The 26,247-nt window shown below is 36.2% G+C and overlaps 1 protein-coding gene across 1 annotated transcript in view; it reads left to right on the top strand.

Moving 5' to 3' along the window:
- The window catches only part of GPC5 (glypican 5), a 532,643-nt gene that overhangs the window by 11,060 nt on the left and 495,336 nt on the right, over nucleotides 1-26,247 (top strand). Inside the window, exon 2 of the mRNA XM_072355922.1 lies at nucleotides 264-425. Within this exon, the coding sequence (XP_072212023.1) occupies nucleotides 264-425 (162 nt within the window). The remainder of the gene's footprint in view (nucleotides 1-263; nucleotides 426-26,247) is intronic.

The raw sequence follows: 26,247 nt of genomic DNA, 5'->3' as shown, positions 1-26,247 counted from the left end.
TTATATGACACCAGTTAACTGTAGTAAGGGTACTCTTTCCAGAATTTTAGTTGCTACCATCATCTAAATTTGTTTAACACCAAATGTCTTCAAAACTCTGGGTGTTTCTTTTCTTTTTAAATGTATATACCAACGTTAAAAAACAAACAAACAAATAAAAAAAAAACCCTAAAACACACACATGAAAAAAACCAACAACTCTTTTCTCTGTCTATTGTGAACTTCTATTTCATATTAATCATTGCAATTGTTTCTTTCTCTAGGTGTTGATCTCCAGGTTTGTACTTCTAAAAATCCAACATGCTGTACCAAAAAGATGGAGGAAAGATATCAGACTGCGGCAAAGCAAGATATACAGCAAGTGCTTCAAACATCTAGTGCTACATTAAAATTTTTAATATCTCGTAATGCAGCAGCTTTTCAAGGTATGGCTTTCTGCTTTTTGTTTCCAAACTTGTTCATTTTCATTTGTGCTTGGTTTGGATATGCAATTTGCCTCTTAATTTTTAGTTCTAATGGAAACGTGGGTGTTTGTTCTTGAGATACATTTCTGGGATCAAATTTCTTTCAAGTTGTGTAGGCTTCTGAGTTTTTGAGTTTCTAAAAAAGACTCAGAGATGCTAATAATAATAATAAAATAGTGAGGGTTGAGCCTCAGTTGCTCCAGTGCAAGATGGCAAATTAGTAATTGTTTGGGCTGTTTGTGGAATTGTGTTTAAGCAATTTCCCTACACACCACACAGTTTTCTCTGAATTTGAAAGGCATCAGTTAATACAGATATTGGTCAGGAGTTGGGAAGATGTGAGAAATAGTGGCAGTGTATGGTTTTGTGTGATAAAAAAGGATATAGAGTTCACACATTGAGGACAAAATCCTACGGTATTGTCATTTTTCTATTAATGTGTACTTATGGCCACTTGGATGAACAGGGGAGTGTGTTAACTTTGTACAAATTTAGGAAGTTGGCTTTCCAGTAACTGCTAAAATGCGTTAGCAGATTGGCTTAGCTTTAATGACCATTTTATGACCATAACCCTGAATCCAATTGCCTTCACTTTTTGAAGCTTAGGTATTGTTATATTGCTAAAGATGAGTTGCTCTCTCCCTTTTGGAAGCACTGCTGGTATTCTATTGGTATTAGTATTGTATTAGTCTGCCTAATTAGTCTGCAGCTGTCCATGACTGTCATGTTTAGGACATCACTGGTAAAATGTACAAAGAAAGCTTTCACTTGTTGCTTCCTGACTCCATTATCATTTACTTTTTGCTGTGTAACTGTTGTACTGAAGCTATTAACTGTCTGATTATGATTTTATTGTGATTGTCGGCATTGTAGAGAAAGCTGTAAATTCAATATTGGTCAGTTCCAAGAGGAATTTGATTCTTCATAACTTGTTGTTGTAAAATTAACCTGAAATAGCCACCTAATTTAAGAGTTTCCATTAAAGTAGAGGATTAAGATTTGTAATTTATTTTATTCAAGGGCTTTTCCTTTACTCTGTTAATAGGTAGAAGCTAATATCTGAGGAACTTTTGTAGGAGTAACCCCCCTTGGGAAAGATTTAGATTTTCATTTAATATTTCCATTTTATACTTAATGGTGCCTTAAGCTGCTTTTTTTCTTTCTTTCTTTCCCTTACACCTGGTGATCATGAACCTGCTGTTTTCTTTATAATGTTTTCTTGGGTATTTATTATAATTTAAGGTTTAAATACAGCCCTTGCTACAGTCAACATGCTTAGTCCTTACTGTGAAATGGATTAATGACTCCTGTGGTTTAAGAAAAAACACAGATATCTGTATTTCTTCTCACTTATTTTCTTGGCTTTATCAAACAAACTTTAAGTTACTTTTGAATAAAACTTGGAGGCAATCATTCAGTGGGTGGTAACTTGAACTCCTTGGTTCTGTTACTGAGTTTCCAAAAGTATGAGCAAACAGAAGTAGGATGAAGTTAGAAGAGAAGGAAATAAGGGATGGCAGCTGTACCAAAACAAAAAGAGGTAACAAAATTATGCAGTACGGCTTTCCAAGAGGTGTTAGCAACAACTTACTGGGACGGGATTCTGGACTTATTTCAGTCATGTAATAGACATATATCTAGTGTATTTTTAGAAGCAGGGTGTCCTGTCCATCCTTCGAACCTACAACTTCAGTGATGCTGATCCTGTCTGCCTTCTGTCATACCTGCCAGTTTGTGTAGAATGTCCTGCATAATCTAGAGAATGACAAACAATGTTGTTTGGATGGAAGTTTCCTAGTTCACTCTTCTAGACTGCAGATGCTCACATCTGGTGTCTGTATGTGAGCTAGGGATGTTTGATCTTGTAACAAATGAAGAATGATCAGTTATGCAATTGTAGAATCAAATGTTTGGAAAGGACATGAAAGATCATCTAGCCCAACCGTCCTCCCATTACCACTGCTACCACAAGCCACTAAACTATATCTCTTAGCTCCTCATCCAGAGGCCTCTTGAACACTGCCAGGGGTGTTGACTCCAGCACTTCCCTGGGTGGGCTATTCCAGTGCCTGACCACGCTCTGAGAGAGTCTATTTTAAGTGGAATTAGGTAGCTCTGTGGCCTCCAGTGCCTGGCTATAGCTGTGTTAATAGTGTGCAGTTTTTACTTAAGTACACTGTATGTAAAAAGTAAAGGACTGAATAATGAGTCTTTCACAGTGCCACCAATACAGGCACTAGAGCCTGGGATGGGAATTAGAAAGCAAACAAACAATTCTTTCAGACTTTGATCATGAACATCACACTTATTGAACTAGGTACAGAACAAACAAAGTAGCAGGGGGAAACAAAATGGATTTGTACTTTTAACTACATGCTTACTTATCTAGCTGAGATAGTTATTTGATATCCCACTTCTTTCCCTGCAGTTGCTATGGTACTTAATGCAACTGGAACAAGAACATACTGTCAAACAGATTTGGGAAGCTGCACTTAGTCTGAAGCTTTTTGCATTTCTTTTTAAAACTCAGTTCCTCTCATGGAAACAATCAAGAATATTTATACGAGTCACTTAAATAATTAAATGCATCCATATGTCCATGCCAATTAAATGTGACCTTTAAAAAATGTCCAAGCATGGACTTATATGAGTGTACTGATCAAGGCAATCAAATAGGGGATGGATTAATAAAAATGAAATAAAAAGCTAATAAACCAGATTGGAATAAATCATAAAAGCCAAACCTCAGGGAAATAATGGTAGAAGTATAGAATTAGAGAATGAGGATGAAGGAGAAAGAAAAGTCATAGAAGAGAAAACCGATTGCAACCTAAAATTAATAAATAACAGAAGGGAGGCGAAGATTTAAAGACTGTATTAACATTTCATGTATACAATTAATCAGCTGGTTGTCTTTATTTACTATACATATTTAACAAATACGGTATCAGAATGCAAGATTACACACTATAAAACAATATAATTAGAACTGAAATTAATAAATCAAATATAATGAGAGAGTATCTGAAATCTATGGTCCTTACAGTAGTGCTGAGGCGATGTGTGTGGTCAAGATGAGCAATAGAGAGGAGAACCAAAGGAAAATGGGTCATCAGGTGACCTTGACAGGAGTTATATCCACTCTCTGACCGCAAAGCCCCGTGGGGTATGTAGTTCTTCTCTTCCAGACAGGTGCCCAGAACTGGAGCATTAATACTTTAACTCCAAGTGTACTATGTGATGTTATGATGTGGAATACCAATAACCAAAAATCATAATACCATGACACATATTTTGTGTTGGCCCGCAATGTCAGAGGCACATATTGGTGGTATGGCAGTAGAAGTTGAACCTTCCCACCAGTGTGCCATTACGTCTTGGTACCTAGTGACACATGTCAGCAGAGGGGCAGCCTGATCAAACAGTGCCTGACTTGGAAGTGCATATGAAGCAAATATGTGTTGTTGAATTCCTCCATGTAAAATAAAATGACCCCCATTGACATTCATTGACACTTGCTGACCATTGATGGGGACCAACCAATGGATGTGAGTGCAGTGGGCGGTGCATTTCAGCAGTGTCAACAGTGATTGTGGGTCACTTCCCCTGGTGCAGATTTTTACAAGCACAGAATTCAGGGTCCTATCATGGCTGTTGAAAATACATAGCAAATGATGGTGACTATGTTGAAAAATGGTGTTCTGTAGCTGAAAATTTGCTCTTATCAAATAGAGTTATTGTTCTCTCTGTATCTGTTGTCATTTCCCGGGAAATAAATAGGAGGCTAAGTCTAAGCTAAACAGTCCCAGTTCTCTTTGCCTTTCATTGTCTTATTCACTTCATTTTCTTTGTAGTTCTCTCTCCATAGTCATTGCACTGTCTTTGATAGCAAAGCGCCTCTCTTGTACTGGGGAGCCCACAACTGTACACAGTACTCCAGGTATGGCCTTACCAAAGCTGAATAAAAGGGATGGTTCATCTCTCACAACCTGTTGGCAGCATGACTTCTAATATAGTCCAAGAGACTGGTTGTGGCCTTTGCTGACTCATGCTTAGCTGGGTGTCTACCAGGATCCCCTGGACCTTTTTTGCAAAACTGATTTTCAGACATCATCACAGGATCTGTGGGATTCATCATCCCTGGATGATGAATTTGGCTTTTACCTTTGTTAAACAGCACAGATTTCTAGTTTGCCCACTTCTGCCTGCCATGCTAAGGTTATATCATTTACATAATGATAAAAATTTAATACTGTGAAAAGTCCCATGAAAACACATGCTTTAATGTTATCTCAAGTACAAGAAGATGTTTCAAATGGCTTTCAGCCATCTGGAGTCCCTCTGAGGAAACTGAGGAAAGTTTGAGGGAACTGGGCTTGTTTAGCTTGGTGAAGAGAAGGCTCTGGGGAGACCTCACTGAGGCCTTCCAGTACTTGAAGGGAGCATATAAACAGGGGTGCGGAATGGCTGGTTATGAGGTTGAGTAATGATATGACAAGGGGGAATGGTTTTAAACTGAGACAGAGGAGGTTTAGGTTAGGTATTAGGAGGAATTTTTTCACACAGAGTGTGGTGACACACTGGAACAGGTTGCCCAAGGAGGTTGTAGCTGCCCCATCCCTGGAGGCATTCAAGGCCAGGCTGGATGTGGCCTTATGGTGAGGGTGACAGCGCACTGCAACAGACTGCCCAGGGAAGTTGTGGAGTCTCCTTCTCTGGAGATATTCAAGTCCTGCTTGGACACCTATCTGTGTGACCTGTTGTAGGGAACCTGCTTTGGCAAGAGGGTTGGACTTGATGATCTCTGGAGGGCCCTTACATCCCCTACAATTCTGCGATTCTGTGATTCATATATAAAGAACTGTGCTTGTGAACTGTGTAACCATTCTGTGACATAATCTGAAATGCTAGTATAAAAGCATCTACACAAGCTCACTGAAAGATTTTCTGACTTCTCTCCTGCAGTCCATCAGTGCAGCTTTGATACCTTCCTTAAACTTGAAGCAGAAGTAGGCACCAAGAACAAATATAATTATAAGTACTCACACATTAAGATAATGTTGAAAAGCAGTTTGCTTGTATCACTGTTATACTTCTGATTGCTTAACTTCAGCTAGGATTTACAGAGACTGTATTTGATCAGGGTAACTAAATGACTTCTTAGTTCATGTAAGGAATCTATGGTTTTATTAATGGTAGTATGCTGTGGTTCAGTCTAGCATTCTACTGTAACATAACTATTGTTCTGACATGGTATTGTTTTAAAGGCCAATTCTCAGGTTTCCAACCTAGTGACTTAACAAAATTAAGTGATATAACAAAATTAAGCAAATTTTAATGATTGTGTATATTATACAATATTTGCAATTTGTCATCCTTGCATTCTTCTTTCAAATAAGCGTGTTCTCAGTTCTGTACACTTACCATAGTAACACTGAGTCATGAATCACAAAAGATAAAGTGGATAGCAAAAAAGAATACCTGTTGTTCTTTACTAAAGAATGTAGTTTCTCTAGTGAAATAATGTTCACTGGAGAAACGTGTACAGAATAACCAAGTTTTACTTAATAGTAAATCATAACTGCTTGCTTCCATATTTACTGTTTTCATGTATTATACTAAGAATTTAAGCTGATAACCTAAAGACAAAATGGAGAAGGAAGGGTTGAAGATATTTCTTCATTGTAAAATAGTAGTATTGCAGTACTTCAAGTGGATGAAAGTATCTTACATTGTTATAACAAACAAAGTGATTGTCTTGAAGAACGTTGATCCCCTTTTCTCCAATAAATTAAACATTACCCAAAATCTTTAACTCCAGTTTTGTTGCAGAATTTGAGGGTCTGGAGTTTCATTGATGGATCTCAGGCTCTTTATCTGGTTTAGAAGTTGATTCCAAATTCAGTTAGGTAATCAGTGAATCATGATGGAGAGTGCAAAGAGAAAGAGAAGAAATTTGGGAGATATGCAAATCCCTTATTTATTCTTACAAAAAGCCTTGTCAAATTATTTTATAAAAACTGAGTGCAGAACAAAAATGACAGTGAAATGCAGGTCTGTGGTGCTGAAAAAAATAAATGAAAGTCACTTGAAGACTGAAATTATGTTGTATGATTTGAAAAGATTTGCTAAGGATGAAAAATTCATGAGCCTTGTGGTAATTAAAATACATGTAAAGCATACCATATGAAATCAGAGTTTGGAGAATGTTATTCACTGGTCTTCCATTAACTTCATTTATGAGGAAGAATATTGTGGGAGAATGTGCATGGGGGAGACTGCATTCAATCTTCTGATGAAACTGATGTTATTCATCTTTCAAGGAACTATTTTAATGCTAGTCTGTACTACCATGAATGTCTTCATATGTTCACATTCACCTTTTTTAAGGATAAAATAGAATCATAGAATCTGACTGCTGTAGCACACCTTGGGTAAGCAAGTTTTTTTTTTTTTTTTTTTTTTTAATAAAGTAAGGCAGTGGCTGGCAAATGAATACAGTGCATCTCCAAAAGCTGATGCTAAATCTGAACTGAATTATTTGAGATGTTTGTGTTCTAGCGGCCAATCACCTTTGATCATTAAAATTTATGATTTACTTTTCATCTGAGTCTGTTTGGCTGAGTTCTCAGATACTGGCTGTTGTTACAACTTCAGTTATCAGAGATTTCCTTAGTATCCTTAGTAAACTATAAAAATAAAATGCCAGAAAAAAATGTAGGTTGAAGCAATTGAAGTCAACAAATCTCATTCTTCCCCAGACAGGGATAAACAACTATGATTTTCCTAGGACATATGATAAGGTTATTTATGATTAGAAGTTAGGGAGCTTTAGTGATGGGAAATTTCAAAGCCTATGTCAGTAGGGTACTGAGCACAGTATTCAAAACACAGGAGAGCATCAATTTAGGTAACAACATATTATGGTTCCTGCTTTGCTATCTGTTACTTTTCTAAGAGTACCTACTATGTATTTACTTTTTAAATTGCTAGAGAATTAAGCTGAATTTTTCACAGAAATAACTATTGCAGTCTTAAGATCTTATGCCAGGTCAACTGTTGAGGGCACAATTTTACACATGAAGCAGAATTTCTTTTCGCCATGTATATCACTTGACGTATAATGCTATTGGATTTCACAACTACTCAAGTAGCTGTTCTGGAGATCTGCAGATCCTGTGCTGTGCCTCCTTGGCTGTTATAGGTACTCTGAAGCTTCTCTGTTTGTGCTGTTAAGTCTGTGATTATGTAACTGAAGACCACTTAAGCTGTTTTAGAGCAGATGTTATTGACAATAATTTTGATAGCAGTAGAACTGATAGACAATAACATCATTAACATTCTTAATTTAGGAGTTATCTAAACACTGTGAGGCTTTAAGAATAAATTATTCTTTACTTGTCAGATATGAAAACTTTACTACATACCTTCAGCATACTGAAATGCAAGCAGGAATCTGGCTTCTGAAATAAGAGCAAAAAGGTATTTGATATAGCGTTAGCCTTTAAAGGGACTTTGTTGAAGTTACACAGCTGTTTTGCCATGATAAGAGGCCAGAAATCAAAGGCATGTAATTACTGGAAAGCATCTTGATTTCTGCAAAGAGTCATTTGGTGTCAGTTGTTTGACAAAGAAATGTGACTGATGTCTGATGGATGGAATCAAATGGATGTGTCAATGAAAAGCCAGTCAGATATTTTTTGGAAATTCAGGTTTCCTTTTCTAGATATTGGTTTCATTAAAATACATTGGAGCCAGATTCAAATCCTGACAAGAGGAGTGCTGGGTGATGCCTCTCTGTTGATCTGGACTTGAAACATGAGTCTTATTTGACGTGCCATATATTGTGATAAAATTGTATGCTCTCAATGTTTAATATGAATAATTAATATGAATATGTTAAAAACACAAGATAATGTAATAAATGTGCATTCATGGTTTCAGTATGTATTTTGCCTTAATTTGATACCATTTGGATTCATCAGAAAGCATTCATATGGATGCTTACCTTTTCCTGAAACCTCTCCCCTAAAATTTTAGAATTCAAATGAAATAGGATTTTCTTAGGAGTCTCAAGCTCTTTAAAGAAAATAGAATTCATTTTTTAAGCAGGGAGCGCATTTCAGTCAAAGATAACTTGAACAAACATAGCAGATGACCAACCACTTTCAAAAGGCAACTTTGTTGATAATGTGAAACTGAAGTAGTTTGCTTGGCAGATTTCTCACCTGTTATTCACAAGGAAAGTATTGTGCGAAGTTCTGTCTTGCCCTTGACCCTCACACTTATAAATGCATTCAACTGAATACTGGTGGTTTCTTTTCTATATTAATTTTTCACCAAAAATCCTGTAAGAATAACCATGAAAGATTGCTTGTAGTGCCTCATTAATAATTCTATTCTGAAAAGAAAATTAAATAACATTGCAGTTACATTTCCTTCAAAGGTTACAAACATTTGCTTTTGAATGCCTCTGGTATCAGTGTGAAGGAAAGGTAGTTCAAGAAACTTTTATTGCTGAACAGTTTTGTGTGTGTGTGTGTGTGTGTGTGTGTGTGTGTTTTACTGCTCTAGCTTTAAACCTACAAGTATAGCAACGCAGCAAAGTTCAATTTTTGTCATCTCCTCTGGTACAGAAAAAAACAGGAGCTTTTGTAACATATGCAATTATGTTCAGGTTATACTTTTAATTTTTTACTAATTTGTCATAGAAAGGATAGGTATTTGTGCCACCTTCATTCATCCAGTATCTGTATTTTTTCATCTGAGATGTGGTAAGCAGAGAGTACATCTTATTGAAATTAGCTTGGTGATTTGACATTGCCAGTCAAGGCAGCTGAGTGGTGGAAACACTGAGGTAATGATGTCATCTACTGAGGACATGCTGAAGGACTTTTCTGAGACGAGTAATCTGACTTAGCTGTTTAAAGCTGTTTATTGTTGTCTGCTTGTGCTTAGTGATTTACGTTTTAGAAAATCAGATGAATATATTCCATGTTATATTAGGCACTTGAAGTCCCTCTGAAGACTTTAGAAAGAAAGGATAGCATAGCTTGTCCAAGACAGACTCCTAGAGTTAATCTTTTTCCATGAACAACAGAAAGAGACTAAGGTCACTATACTCCTCACTGTCTGCATTTAAAGGGATTGCATTTGAGTAACTGACCTAAATCCACAAGGGCTCCAAACCCAGATACTTTCCACTTAATTGAGACACCTAAGCTAACAGCTTTCCTGGGCTGCTTTGTTGTCAATAGTGAAAGATATCTGCAGAAGATGAGCCAACTTCTCCATCTTCATTGGTGGCTTGTCTGGGTGCTCCAGCTGGCACCTAAAGTTAGACAACATGAATGTGAATTCAGATATTAAGAAGACATATTCATTACCTTTAAGTATTTTGGTTTAATCTGTGCTCAGGCTCCTGCTGCAAATAGAGGTTCAGCTGATTCAGTCAGGAATTTGACTGAAGCCCAGATGCTTTTGTGGCTGCTGGAGTGGGAAGCTAATGCAAGATATTTTTCCTTATGCATTAATTTAAAATTGGATACTTTCCTGATCTGCTTCATGGAGCAGCTGCACAAATGCTTGTGTGTCTGTCTGATACTGCAGCCCAGGACTTGTGAAACCATAGTTAAAGATACAGCGATTTTGAGCTACTTCCAGTGCTTATAATTAAAAAGTATCTTTGATGTCAAGTCTGTCATAAATTATGTTTCACAATCTTCTTTATTAATATACTTACATTCATACCAAGATGAAATAATTAACTGCTTATGTTTACTATAAATCAGATGGGCTACCTCAGGTTGAGGAAAGGGAAAATTGACATAGGTTCTCCATAGGATACTTTAATTTGTATTAGATATTAATAGTCAGATAAACACAAAATAAAATGGATCAGAACCAGTATTTCTAGTTCAAATGTGCAAATTTCCTGCATGAATTATGTACAATATACACTAAAAACCTATTAGCATTTAATTACTATACAAACTTCTATAAATAAAACAGCATTAATTAAAAGAATACTGTGGTTTGTTAGACTAAAGATTTCTCATATAATATGTGAATGATCCACAAATTGAATCTGTAAGTTATTACTGAATATCTGAACTCAACTCTGAAATTCAGCAGAACTCAAAATCAGAATAAAAGCTAGGGGTGCATTGAAGTCGCAGTGATGAAAGACTTGACTAGTATTTTATTTAAATTATTTCTTCTGTCCTCTGTATTTTCATCCATCTGAGAAAAATGAAATGTTGAAGTTTAGCATCCATCTCAAATGCAAGGTAATAAAGAATTGATTTACCAAATATTTCTATACATATTCAGATTTAGTGGGAAAAATAATAATTCAGAAGACGGTTATGACTCAAACAAATTCTTAGTAATGTCATACCCTTAGTTCACTGAGCTTTAGTATTATTATGTTCATAAAATTGCAGTTCTAACAAGGGATGAGTGAGAAAGATGTCATTTTCCTGTGTAAGTATCCCACAAAATTGTGGGGTAGACAATCCCTTTTTTTAGAGAGATTTTAAATCTGAGAGAAAAAGATAGACAAATGTTTACATTGCCTGTCATCATAAACATTCTTTTTGATCCAGATGTGGCAGGTCCTTCTACACATCTATTGCCCCTGCTGAAAAAAGTCCTTTCTGGTAGCAGATGCACCAGTTCTCAGTTTCTTAAGAAAACTGTAGCAATTCAATGGGAATCTGCAGGCTGTCAAACAAAAAGATATGAGATTCACCTAGAGAGCACAAGGAGGGATTAATATTAACAGTTCTTAGTCAGAGAAAGGTGTGACCAGCACACACACCCACGGGGTCAGAGAAATCTGACTTCATACCACAGCCATGCTGTCAGCTCCTACTCGTATTCATACTCCCTAACTTCAGTAAACATTAGCATTGTGTCTATACTAATAAAAAATACAGCATGAGAGGAAAACTGAAACTACTGTTTACCTATCTTGTCTAACCAGTATTATGCTCTCCTGGCTTGTATCAAGAATGGTGTGGTGAGCAGGACTAAGGAAGTCATCCTGCCCCTGTACTCGGCATTGGTGAGGCCTCACCTCGAGTACTGTGTCCAGTTTTGGGCACCTCAGCACAAGAAAGATATGGAGGTACTGGAGCAGGTCCAGAGAAGGGCAACGAGGCTCGTGAAGGGCTTGGAGAATCAGCCCTATGAGGAGAGGCTAAGGAAGCTGGGGCTGTTTAGTCTGAGGAAGAGGAGGCTGAGGGGAGACCTTATTGCTGTCTTCCAGTACCTGAAAGGTTCTTACAGTGAGAGTGGGGCAGGTCTCTTCTCACTAGTGACAAGTGACAGGACGAGGGGAAATGGCCTCAAGTTGCGCCAGGGCAAGTTCAGGTTGGATATTAGGAAGAACTTCTTTACAGAAAGGGTGGTTAGGTACTGGAATAGGCTCCCCAGGGAGGTGGTTGAATCGCCATCCCTGGATGTGTTTAAGAGCCGTTTGGATGTGGTACTCAGGGATATGATTTAGCAGAGTGGTTTTGTTTTTTTTTTTTAGAGATGGGGTACTGGTTAGGCTGCGGTTGGACTTGATGATCTTCAAGGTCTTTTCCAACCTGGATAATTCTATGATTCTATGATTCTATGATTCTATGCTCTCTGGCAAAGCTGTGGCTTGTGCCACTTGGCTTGAGTGCCAGAGAGGACAAAAGGAAAAAGAAAAATCAATGGTAAATGTTAAAACCTATGAGGACTTAGAAATTTTTTTCTTCACTACAGTGTTGAGTATGAATAGATAGAGAACCCAACTCAGATTTAAATCTTTACTTCATTTTGCATCTGGCTTATTGTCACAGGTGAATTACTTTGAAACAAATTGGTGTGAGGATATCCAAAAGGACGTATCAGTCAGTGTTTAATGGTGATCAAGCACTCCACTACTTACCGTCTCTGATAATTAAGCTCAATTGATATACACCAAATATCAATTAATGTATATAAATGTTAGAATCATAGAATCACAAGGTTGGAAAGGACCTACAAGATCATCTAGTCCAACCATCCTCCTGTTACCGTAACTATAGCAAACCACTAAACAATATCTTGGAGCTCCTCATCCAGACACCTCTTGAACACTGCCAGGGATGGTGACTCCACCACCTCCCTGGGCAGCCATTCCAGTGCCTGACCACTCTCTGAGAGAAAAAGTTCTGTCTTGTGTCTAGAGGTTTCTCTTCTGGTACACACTTATTAAAAAGTGTTTTCTTCTGTTGCACACTTATTAAAAAAATGTTGCTTGAAAATGTTGGATACCTGGTAAGAAATCTCTTGGCCTCAAGAAGTAACCTTGAGAGACATTGTGTCTCAAGGAGATATCATCACCATGCAGGTTACTGACATACAGGAGAGCTAGAAAGGCTCTGGTGGCTGATAATCTCAGTAGGGTGAAGTTGTTGACTTGTGGTCGGACTTCCTCCCTTCACAGTCATACAATATATACTTTTAATTATTATTATATTTTTCCTTAGTAGTAGCTTCTTATTTTTTTTTTCCTTTTTTTATTAGTGTCTGCCAGCATAAAATAGAAGGAGCTCATCTATCAAATGCTTTAAAGTGTTCATTTAAATGTGATTTTGTTAGATTAGGATAATCTAATTTTTTTTCTGCATTTAATATGTGCTACCCATTTCCACTTACTCAAAATCACACTTAGAGTACAAACTTTTACTGTGCAATACAAAATCTCTTCTAGTTGTGTTAAAATCCTGTGGAATATAATATATAAACCAGTGCTCCAGGCAATGATATACCCACATACGAGAAAAGAAACACTGAAAGAAACATTGTGAGATGGATTAAATGGTAAAAAAGAGGAAGCATATTTCCATTTTCTGTTGTAATAACTGCAAGCTTTCATTCATTTACTTGAAGCTATAGTATGAATGCACAGCTATTGGACTCTGAACTTGAAAGGACATAAATGATAAATGAGTTCAGGCCTTAAAGACTGAATTATTCCACTTGTAACTTTTATTTTTTTTCTTTCTTTTTTCTTCTTTTTTCTTTTCTCTTTTTTCTTTCTTTATTTTTTTCTTCTCTTTTCTTTCTTTTTTTCTTTTTTTCTTCTGAAGAAATCCAGATGTTTTAAGATAGGGGTTGACGTGACTCCCTGTGTCAGTTTGGATTCATTGCTGTTGCACTAGTTCATAACTCTGTGATGTTTAGACAGTCAGTTTAGACTGTAGGTTTTGATGGCTAGCTGCAGATTCTGCTAATCCCCTCAATGTGAGAGAAATATACTATTCTCCCACAGATCTGGTCTTATAATACCCTACTTGTAGATTCTGACAGCTGGAGCCCTGTCTGAACTGTGAAAAAATCTTTGAGTAAGTTGCATCAGAAGATCATCTAGTCAAACATTATGTATTTACACTGAGTTTAGTAGTTAAAATTTAACTACTGTTTTTCAAAGAGGAAGCCAATTTTATTAAGTTTTCAGTAGGAGATAATGAAACCATAACTTTCTTTGATAATTTGATCCAGTGGGTGATCTCAGTGCATGTGAACATCTTTTCTGGTAGATTAAAGAGTCTTTTAACATTCAGTATGTTCTTCACGTAATCCATCATGGTGGCTTTTCCACACTGAGTGACACTACCCAGTCTTGGGCACACACTCATCACTCAGCAACAACTAAACCTTGGTGTGCAATTGGCACTCTTTGAGCTGAAACAAGGACAAGGGGAGGATACAGGGCACTGCTGACTCAAGTTATGGCAAATAATGTTATACATTTTGATACAAACACAGTCCTGGAAGCAGTGAAAAATATAGAGCTGTGCTTTCTGTTTTTATAAAGGATATTCTGATATTCAAAGCTGTATACCATTAATTTTTTTACAAAGATGAATGAGTATTTGTTAGTAACTTCCAAAGTGTCTCTTCAATGTCTGGCATCATTCACTTCTAAAATTTTACTTACGCTAAAAATAATTGATGGCTGTTCATGGAGATTCTTTTCATTTGTTCGTTAACAGAAATCTCAGAGTAGTTAGTAAACACAAGCATGAGAGAAGAGTTTAGTGTTACATAGGAAATACATGTAAAAACTATATATTTGTGTGCCCCCAGTGGTGCAGCGGTTTAAGCTGCTGCCTGCGGCACTGGAGGGCCTGGGTTTGAATCTCCCCTGTGGCGCAGGGGTAGAAGTGCCGCTTCGCTACACAGGGGGCTCAAAACCCGGGAGTTGGACTCGATGATCTCTAAGGTCCCTTCCAACTCGCACGATACTATGATACTATGATACTATGATATGATGATGATCTCATGATACTATGATTTACCTAAGCCAAGAACATATTTTTTGGGTATATACATATCCTATATGCATGTATTTTGATGGCATTTTTTCAAGGTTGTCAGTTGATAAAAAAGGCTGCTTTCTACCGTAGAGAGAAATCCTGGCTCTTTGCTTTAGACCTTCAGCATTTCACTATTTTTTTTTATTCATTATTCTGTCCCTTTCAACATGTAGTGACTAAACAAAATGTGTTTAGATTGGAGTTCTGTTATTTAGAGATCATATCAATTGTTTCCACAGAAGACTAATGAGGCAATTTCCAAAATCTTTAGCAGAGCTTATAAAACATGTTTTCATGACACAATAGTCAGGTTTTAAGTAATTTGCTTTCAAAGAAAGCACAGTGGTTGAATCATAGAATAAGGGGCTGATAATGGCAATTGGGAGTTAGTTCAAAATTCATCTCAATTTGCCCTATTTTTTTATAGGATAGAAAGCATTCATTCATGTGAGAATATCATACTATGAGTTTTCATGTTTGTAACTGATGCCATAAATAAAGGGGATGCTGCATCTTGATGGAAATCCGGTCAATCAAGTCTGGCACGTTACATTTATTACAGTATTTTCCACATAGTGATGGAATGAATTTGACTGATATAGGATTTCTAAAATTAATGACCCAGTTGCTGTCAGCAGGAAACTGAAGGTAGGTTTCCACAAAATATTGCTGTGGATTTTGAGGAGATGTTGGTTGAATATAATACAAAATTTCATGCAAAATAGTAAAACATTGAGGTGTTGAATTAGAACAGAGGGGAACTTTGTTTAAGTTTAATCTAGAAGTTACCATGAGGAGCTGTAGAGAAATCAGTGTCAGAAACGAAGACTTCTGTTGACTGCTATGTTCAGTCTTCAACATACTTTTCTTCTGTTGGAAATCTATTGCAATGTTTTTCAGTGAATTATAGGATACTCTGTTTCTGGAAAGCCAGCTGTTGTTACCAGTTATTGAAAGTATGATCAAGCATTGATATATATTGATATATATTTTAGAACCACATAAAATAGGACATGAAATGCCTTTGTACTGAATCAATAGTATGATTTTCTGATAAAACTATGGCTGTGTCTATTAATATAAAGGATGCAGGAGACCTAGAAATTTAAAATGACCCGAGGCTTCTTAGTGAAAGTACTATTTTAATTATAGATTATTTTGCAATTGTAACTTTTTAGGAGTTAGTCCTTTTAAAATGTATGAGAGCACAGGTTATAGCTGCCCTGAGGGAATTCATTAGGGGCATCTTACGTAACCAGCTTTGCATCAAACAATATGTGGAGTTATCAGTGCAAAGCAGATCACTTTCAAGAAACAAAGGCCACACATCAAAGTGTAAAATGAGTCCTGTGTATTTTCACAGGCATGCTTGGTGCTGTGCTGCTACAATGAGTAGCACATACTAGCTTTGACAGCTAGATTTGATATCTAACTTCTTCTCCAGACTATTCTTTTTGTTTTTTACAAATAACTACAAGAATCTTTGTTCTTGAGTTAAGTATTTTAAGTTTTATGTAGATGTAAGAAAGCCATACGACACTCAGTTTAATGGCATCACAGAAAAGGAAAAAGTAAATTTTATGTTTTTTTTTTTTTAAAAAAAAGGTGGCTCTGAGCTACTGCTATTCAGTGCTGAAACACTGAATTTATGATAGCTTTGTAAGTTATGTCAGCTTAGTACTCAATAGGAGTGAAAAGAAAACAATAAAACAACAAAACAAAAAAAAGTCTAGAATGGAATGTTAGGAATTTAGTAAAAGAAAAAACAAAACAAAACATAAAACAGCACTGGAGCCACAGTAAGCTTGCATTTCAAAGACAGTTTGAATTATTTTTAACCACCTCAGAATATATGCTGTAGAGTGTATATGATAAACAGAGATCCACTTTTCACTCTTTCCTCCAATAATAGGAAGCAGAAAATGAATTTTTTAGAAGGCAGTTCTTCTCAGAAGAATGCAAAAGCAGTGAATCTAATAGTATTGGGATGGAGTGTCTGCAAAATTTATACATCAATTCAGTTCCACAGAGTAGTTTACTAGTAAATGCAAATTTACCACCCCTGGCTAACAAAATCTAGCCTCAATTGGAAGCTGGAGAATGCCAGGTCTAATGTAAAGTTCTTCAGGAAGCATCTATAGCACTGCTTCATACACAGTGTTGGTTTGATGGTTTTTGTCCTGATCCTGTCCATACAGTATGATAAAATTGTTTCTTTTATTTGGTGTAGATCATAGAATAATATAAACTTCAAGTAGATGGAAGGAAAAGTGCAAATAATGACATAATACTTTTACATTTAACCATTTAAAGACAGGAAAATAAAAATCTGAAGTTATGTTAATTCAATAGATTTTTTTTCTTTTTTTTTCTTTTCTTCTAAATAGACAATTGCTAATAGATGTCCTAGACGACGAACAGAAAGCTGTTGTCATAAAATGTAAGAAACTGGGACTGTCTTTTACTTATAATATTGTGTGTACACTGAAATATGGTAATTTTAAAATATCAATACCATTAACTAAATTTTTACTGCTAATTTAATAGGAATAACTTACTTTCATATAGCATAGAATTTACTTGGATCTATATCCTTGCCTTAGATGTAAAATATCAAATATCTTTACTACAAAGAAAGCATAGTAAGCAAAGAACCTTGTTAACTTGATCCTGTGAAAGGATAATTTATTTTAGGTGAAGGATCATTTTTGTCAGCACAGCTTTATGGAAAGGATCACATGCCAGATGTTGAACTTTTACACATCTTGGTCATCTGGGCAATATCCTTTAAAGCTCATAAAACTCTCATTGGAAAAGCAGGAGAGTCTAATTATTCTGTTCAAACTCTAGATCTACAGAAAGGGGAGCACTGCAACAAAGGTGGCTTTTTTTGTTTGTTTGTTTGTGGTGGTTTAAATTTATTTACTTATTTTTATTTAGTTGGTCTTCTATGATTTTTTTTTTTTTTTTTTTTTTTTTTTTTTCTCCTGTGTCAGAAAATAGTTTTCAGAGCAAAAGACAAAATATGGGGGCTCCCTGGCAACATCTTTCTTCTAGCGTCTTAAGATGGAAAAACATTTTAGCTGCAAATGTGCCCAAAAAAATAAATAAATAAATAAATGGAGACAGAAGGGTTGCATTTTTATTAGTAAATTAGCTCTTCCATAATTCTTTCAGTTATGATAGAAGATGACTGGAGCCAACCAGGCTGTTATGAGATTAAGTGGAATCAAAATGCCATTTATGGTGTTTCATGCATAAAAGTCGTTATTTTCCTTCACTTATTATGCTTGTGAGAACTACACTGAAAAAATGAATTTAATCTTCTCTCAGTTTCATTGTTGCTATGTTTGCTCTGTACTGATTGCAGTGTATCACTGTAAGTTGAGATTGATTCTATTTGTTAAAATAAATGATCAGGCAAAATATTTATGGTTGTAGCATATGTATACTTTTTCAATGATACATCCTAGAAATTTAGAATGAAATTTATTTATTTAATATTACTGTATTTAGTTGAGAATATGGAAGTCAGTCACATGTATTCTTGCCATAACTTATACTTCATATATTTCACTGAAGATTTAAGAAACAATGTGGTAGTGAAATCATGCTAGAAAGACATTTTGCATTTACAAACATATTAAGACACTGAATGGTTGCTAAGTACACAGTACATTAATGTTGTTTTTAGCATAAGTACGTAACACTAATGTACACTTTGAAAAACTTCAAAGAATGATTGTAGTGAATGATATTTGCTTTTGCATTTATGTGCTAATTTGCAGTTTTGTAGGTTGTTATAACTGGTATGCTGGATGTTATTGTGACTAATGAGGTTCTGTATCAAAAACTTTCAAAGCTTTCCAAGCTTTCAAATCTCTGTTATGCTAAAGGTCAGTAGAGGCCTACTAATGAAAAAAAATACCACTAAAATGAAAAATTAGAATGCCATTGGATTGGTAACTTATGCTTCAACATATAATCTCTGTGTGTGTTCTGTGGTTAAAGTACTTTCTTAGGTAGGACACATATGTACTATTTTGTTCATTATCAGCAGTGACCACTTTCAGTGTATTTCAGTTTTATTTTACTTTACTATTTTTTATTTGTTTATAATTTTACTTAAAGTTAGCCCTATGTAGACTTCTAAAACAAAATTTAGAAATACAGTGCTTTGTGTAGCATGTAAGAAATAGAATATAACAGTATAGAACAGCTGAGTTGGAAGGAATATTCAAAAACCATCTAGTCCAACTACCTGGCCTATTCAGGGCTAACCAAAAGTTAAAGCACATTAATGAGAGCATTGTCCAAATGCTTCTTGAACACTGAAGGTCTGGGGCATCAATCACCTTTTAGGAAGCCTCTTCCAGGGTCTAACAGCTCTCTTGGTAAAGGCATTTTTACTAGTGTTTAATCTTAAAGTTAGGGACTTTTAAATATTATGTGATTTACAGATGATAAAGCAGTTCCTCTGGGTGCCTTGTCACTGATGTTTACTAACATTTTTTTCCAGTCTTGACCTGTGCTTCATTTAAGTTTCAGCTAAGAACTTTAAATCTTTGGAAAGATGTTTTTATTAAGCTGTGTTTTTATTAATCAGAAAATATCAGGGTACATTCCGTGTTCTGAAACTGACTGTTTAATTGTCCAAACAGTTCCTGGACTGTGAGTAATTAGCACAATACCAAAAGCTTCCTCTGTAGTTCTGCAGTCAGAATGGCTTGAGAACATCTGCTGTTGACAGTCTGCATGATGCTTTAAAGTGGATGTTGGTCATTCCGTGAAGACTGTCTTCAGTGACAAGGGATAGTCACAGACGTGTTTAATTTATTAGTAAAATGTAAAGTTTATGTATAGTAGGTGTCTTTAGAAATTACTCTTATATCACTTCATTCAATCTGTCCATAGTCTGCTTTTAATAAAACACTATTATAGCAGCACATAATTAAAATTCTTATAACGTTTAGCTACTAGCATTTGGATTTTCCTTTTTCATTTTATTTTTTTCTTTTGAAGCACAAGAGTTTTCAAGTTAACTTTTAATGTTGTGCTGAACTGTTCTTTCTTCTTGCTTGTGATATCTAACACAAAAAGCTTTAAGTGGAATTTTTATCAAAAGCTGCATCTGATTAGCAATTGTGTTGATGTGAATTTCAGATTAGATCTTTTCTGCATTGCCTTTCTCTGTTGACTCACCATGGTAGAAATTGACTGCAGTGCTGAAATACTCTTGGTTCAATATTCCCAGTATGAAACAAATGATGAAACTGCTACTAAGCAACATCTTGGTCAGTTGAATAAGTTTCCTAGACTTTGCAAAAGAATGTGCTTAGCAAATATGAAGGGTTCACAGAACCATTTAATTGCAAACTTCTTGGAGAGCTGTTCTTTATTGTTGTGAGGGTTCATTGCTGAAGTATAGTGGTCATACATTTTGTATTTCATAAAGGCTTTTTAAGAAGGTGAGGCTGACATTGTTCAGCAATGGTACATGAAATAGTGTGTGACAAATGCCCAGAGTTTAAGTAACTTCAGTAGAATTCTCCTGTCATTCATTCCTAACAGAAAAGCCATTCACTCTTAAACTTAATTGTAGTGAAGGAGTAGTTAATTAGCAAAGGCTACACTGTATCTGCTTCTGGAGTGCACAACCAGTTAGAAGTGAGAAAAACAGAGAAGCAAATGATTGTGTGGCAAGGTCTTGGAAGTTCAGTATTTTTACTTAATAAATAATACTTAAGTTATGGTTTAATTATTTTTCACTAATTACGCTATGGTGGTTCATGAGTGTATAGGATACTGGGAATATATGTACTAATAATTTATGCTGCAGTCTTTGCCAAAGAATTAGAAAGAATAAAAAGCTTGCATTACACTATAAGTGCGGAAAAACAAGCATGCAAAGACATTCCATTGCCACTATGGTATGTCTAAAGAGAAAGCATATTGCAATGTGTAGTGAATCTGTTAAACTTTACCAAAAATAGGATCTCTGAGTGCACATATTCTGTCATCTATTGAACTTGATTGAAGCACTGAATATGGCTGAAGTAGAATGAAGTTACACATTTTACTGAAAATCAAAGAATATGGTCTCTGAAATTCTCCCCTAGAGTAAGGAAAAAGGGTGAAACTGAAAATATTTGCACTCATATGATGTAGTGGTAATAGTTTATCTCTGTGTATAACAATAACAATGTATACTTCAGTTATTCTTGAAGATAACTACATAGTTTAGTAGCATATGAGACTGATGATTTGGCTTTTATGTTTGTTAGTTTTGTAACCTATTCTTGTCGTAACTGTGGCATATAAATAACACAATTGTGGCATCTGTACTTTGTATGTTTTATTAATATTTCTGTGTATTTTGCAATGATTATTCAAATTTGAAGCATAATACTCAGGTAAGGTTATGTTTACAAGACAATATTTAAACCCACAAATTGATCCTAATTATCTTGCTTGATAAGAATTGACTATAGACTATAGAGATTTGGGGATGACCTGCTGGAGAGGAGCTCTACAGAGAGGGACCTGGGTGTTCTGGTGGATGACAGGTTGGCCATGAGCCAGCAGTGTGCCCTTGTAGCCAAAAAGGCCAATGGCATTCTAGGGTGCATTAAAAAGAGTGTGTCCAGCAGGTCGAGGGAGGTGATCCTCCCCCTCTACTCTGCCCTGGTAAGACCTCATCTGGAATACTGTATCCAGTTCTGGGCTCCCTGGTACAAAAAAGACAGGGATCTCATGGAAAGAGTCCAGCGGAGGACCACAAAGATGGTGAAGGACCTGGAGCATCTCCCCTGTAAAGAAAGGCTAAGTGAACTGGGTCTGTTTAGCCTTGAGAAAAGAAGAGTGAGAGGGGACCTGATCCATGTCTATAAACATCTGAAGTGTGGGGGACAAAGTGGCGAGGCCAGACTCTTTTCAGAAGTGTGTGGAGACAGGACAAGGGGAAATGGATAGAAACTCGAGCATAGGAATTTCTGCACGAATGTGTACAAGAACTTCTTTATGGTGAAGGGTGATGGAGCACTGGAACAGGCTGCCTGGGGAGGATGTGGAGTCTCCTTCTCTGGAGATATTCATGACACACCTTGATGCCTACCTGTGTGACCTGGTGTAGGGAACCTGCTTTGGCAGGGGGGTTGGGCTCGATGATCTCTGGAGGTCCCTTCCAACCCATACCATTCTGTGATTCTGAGATTCTGTGATTTTCATAAAGATCAGTTTCATGAAATATATTTACAGTGCTAAAAGGAAAATTAATAAAATACATTTAATCAGATATTGTGACTACTGTCCTTGACTAGCTGTCAGTACTGCATGCAGGAAGAGTGATGGCTCAAGATGTCTTGCTTGTTTTTTTTTGTACATGGAATATTGTGGCAATATGTTACTGTCATCATGCACAGAGTGATCTCTATCTGATTGATCTCTTGTCTTATTTCTGTATTTTTCTAACAATAGTTGAAACAGAGGTTTCTGTCACTGTTAAGCACTGCAAAGAAAATGTGAAACTGAAGTAAAGAGTGTCAAGTTCTTGAATTATATTTATTTTACCTCACAACTCTGAAACCTCAATTTACTTGTAAGGTTTGTAAATAATAGCAAAGCCTGGACATGAAAGTATCCGGGTAAATGTGATTCAGTGTATTGCAAATGACATTTCTGGTGCAAATGATTTTAGACTACCTAACTGTCCACATATAATCATGACATAATTCTACTTTTATTAACATACGGAATTTCTCATAAGGGACTAATATTATATGCAACTTTTAAGTCATAACATTTCAGAAGTTATGGTGCCATGTGTCACTAGCTTGTCCTTACTGTCAGTCATTGTTTCTTTCTCTTTATTATTATTTTTTAACTTTCCTATAATCTTGTTACAAAGAATCGTTTATCTCTTCACTTTGGAAATGGAATTTCCATTCATTTATAGCCTAACTCATACCACTAAAAACTCTGAACTTCTTATTCCAGTGTTGTATCAATTGCATGTATGCTACTGTAAATGTAATGCCTCCTATTTATTTCCACGGAAATGACAACAGATATTAAGAGCACAATAGTACTATTTGGTAGAGCAAATTCTCAGATACAAAACATTATTTTTCAATATAAGCTCCACCATTAATTATGCATTTTTTTTCCGGTGATGAACAAGAGTCTACAAGATGCACTTACTAAAATCTGCATGGTCACCCAGAATGAGGCTGATTGATCTCCAAAAATAGTCAGCAAACATCAGTGGATATGGGTACATGTTTTTTCCACATGGACGAATTCAGTGACACACCTTTGCTTCCTATGCACTTCCATGTCAAATGCCATTTTGTCAGACTGCCTCTCTGCTGCCATCTGTCACACTGCAACAAAACATAATGGAATATTGTTGGGAAGGTTCAACCTCTACTACCATACCACCAACAGCCTCTTCTGTCACTGTGGGCAAATGTAATAAAATAGGAGGCATTACTTTCAGAGCAGTCCTCACACAACAAATGGGAAGAAAAAGTATGAAATAAGGACATCTGTGAGAAAGATGCAGTCTTTTATTTTAACAACTGATACTCCTTATTCATGTAAACTGCTGGTTGTTCCTATCTTCTTTCTTTTATCTGCTCAGTAGTAGCATAAAATCTTTTATCATAGCACTTGCTGCATGTGTGGGACTGTCTTAAGATTTGTACGGAAGGCACACATTTGCATAATTGTTTAATTAGTTTTCTGCATATGTTATGTTATAGATTTCCTTCAAGAAATGCCTAGATATTTTTGCTTTCCTTTCATGTATTGCGTCTACCTTTTGGTATTCTACATGAATTCATGCCTGGCAACATGTTACTGTTGATTTTGTTCCTTCCTCTTTATTAGAATGAGTTTTAAGCACCAGCTAGAGCTAGACTAATGATGGTTGGCAGAGTTAAGGTTTTCGATGTTACAACCATTGCCACAACCAATCACTTGCCAAAAAGTTTCTTAGCTTTTGCAAAAAACAGATATATGTGTGCCAATTTTGACTTTATATGGTCCCAAAGGTTATGTTATCCTGTATAACTATGTGGTCATAAAAGGAATCTGAGCTTAGCTCCCTGTGTGTCAATATATAGGACGTTCAGTATCAGTTTATTACAAGACACTGCATTACTCTGTGCTCTTGCAGCTCAAAAGCAAATGGTGTCCTGGGCTCCATCAGAAAAGGGGTGGCCAGCAGGGAAAGGAAGAGGGAGGTGATTGTGCCTGTGTGAGGCCCCATCTGGAGTACTGCATCTAGGCCTAGGGCCCCTAGTACAAGAAAGACAGGGAGCTGTTGGAGCGGGTACAGAGGAGGACCACTAAGATAATCAGAGGGCTGGAGCATCTCCCCTGTGAATACAGGCTAAAGGAGACGGGCTTGTTCAGCTTGGAGAAGAGAAGGCTGCGAGGTGACCTCATTGCAGCCTTCCACTACCTAAAGGGAGCCTACAAACAGGAAGGGAGTCAACTCTTTACAAGGATAGAAACAGCAGGACAAGGGGAAATGGTTTTAAATTGAAGGAGGGATGATACAGGTTGGATATCAGGCGAAAATTCTTTATTATGAGTGCTAAGGTGCTAGAATGGGCTGCCCAGAGTGGCTGTGGATGCCCCGTCCCTGGAGGTGTTCAAGGTCAGGTTGGATGGGGCCCTGGGCAGTGTGGTCTAGTTTTAGATATGGAAGTTGGCAGCCCTACTTACAGCAGGGGTGTTGGAGCTTAAGGATTCTTGAGGTCCAATCCAACCTAAGCCATTCTGTGATTCTTTGATTCTATACTCCCCTTGCAAACATCTGACCTTGCATTTGATAGATGTATTTTCACCTGGCCTGTGCAATAAGTGCATATTTCCAAAAGATCCAGATTTGCCTGTAGGGCTGGCCTGACCACATTTGAATGTCCACCAATTTTTTGTCATCTGTAAGTTTTATCAGCAGTGACTTTATATTTTGTTCTAAGAAACACAGTAAATCAACACACAGGCCCTTAGAAAATGTCATGGTCTTCTAACTGCAATGATCTCAAGTTGATCACATTTTATGTTTCAAGCAGTGTTTTTTCTTGTTTTAATAATGGAAATAATTTATGTTATCATCTTATTTACCTTTATCAATTAAATGTTCTTGTGATCTCATTAAAAAATAAGAAGGTTGCCGAGAAGGTCTGTTTCACACAAAGTCATGTACTGGATTAATTGTGCTTTTATTCTATACCTTTTGAGAACTTTCTGAATTTGCTGTTTCCCGAAATGCTGTATCATTTTGCCTGGAATCTCTATCAGTATAGCATAAATGATATAAAGGAACTTTTCAAATTTTTATACATTTTCAATTTTTTTAATTACAAACAGAGTTTGTTTTCTTTTCCATATTTCAGAGTATTACCGGAATCAAATATTTTCTGAATATCCAGATAATTTGTTCCAGTTGTGGTTTGTAAAAGCCCTGGATGAATACTGTTCAATTTGTTTCACTTAGTGATTTCTGAAATCCACTCAGTGGTTTCTGGTGAACATTATAGAATAAAATGTCTTTGTCACAACATAGTTTCATTTTCCCTTTCTTTATCAGAATTTACCTTTTCCTGTCAGTAAACCAATGTAGTGTCGGTCTCACATGGAGATCAGTCTCTCTCAAATAGTCTAAATTATTTTGTACTTGGAAGGAATTTAATTTTTACCCAAATTTAGGTATTGATATGAACAGAATAAAGCCCAACTGAAATAAAATTAGAGAAAAAAAAATAAAATAAGAAAGAAAAAGTGAAAAGCTGACATGTAAATGTGTAACCGTCACTTTTTTTTCAGATTCTGTGGTTACTTGTACTGTTAGTTGTGGATAATGTGATTCTATCTCACTTATGTCTTGTGGTATTACCTAACTTTAGACCTGATGTTTTTGGCATTGCTGTCATGGGATAACAGTTATTTTTTATCTGCTAGAAAGGAACAACAAACTTAACACATTTCTGAACAGTTAATCAGTCATTTATCAGGACTGTCTTTTTGGATCAGTTGTTCCCAAAACTGCAGACAAAACTATGTAAGTGGTGGACTGCTGTTAAGGATCTCATCATTATTTTTTTTTATAGGTTGCTTGTAGATAGGGAATAAAGTGTCCTTTCATTATACCACTTTGCAAGACGATACTGACAAAATGTTTAATATAAATTATTCTTATGATTTCCTGCTGCTCATGATAGACTCACTTGATTAGCCATTCTGTAGCCCATCCTTCAGCCAAGTTTCACAAAGCCACATTTTGTGGACAAAACTATTCTCTCTTGGCAGAATGTTCATTTGCTTGGTATAATGGACAGAAATTTATTTACCAATTGAGGCTGTTACGCAGAAAAATAACATTGACTAGAATAACCAACTTGAAACCAAAAGTCTCCACATAGTTTGAATAC

Source organism: Excalfactoria chinensis, chromosome 1 (genome assembly GCF_039878825.1).
Source record: "Excalfactoria chinensis isolate bCotChi1 chromosome 1, bCotChi1.hap2, whole genome shotgun sequence".
In the NCBI taxonomy this organism is placed as follows: Eukaryota; Metazoa; Chordata; class Aves; order Galliformes; family Phasianidae; genus Excalfactoria; species Excalfactoria chinensis.
Note: the sequence above shows the minus strand (reverse complement) of the source record. Positions and strands in the feature narration are given on the sequence as shown.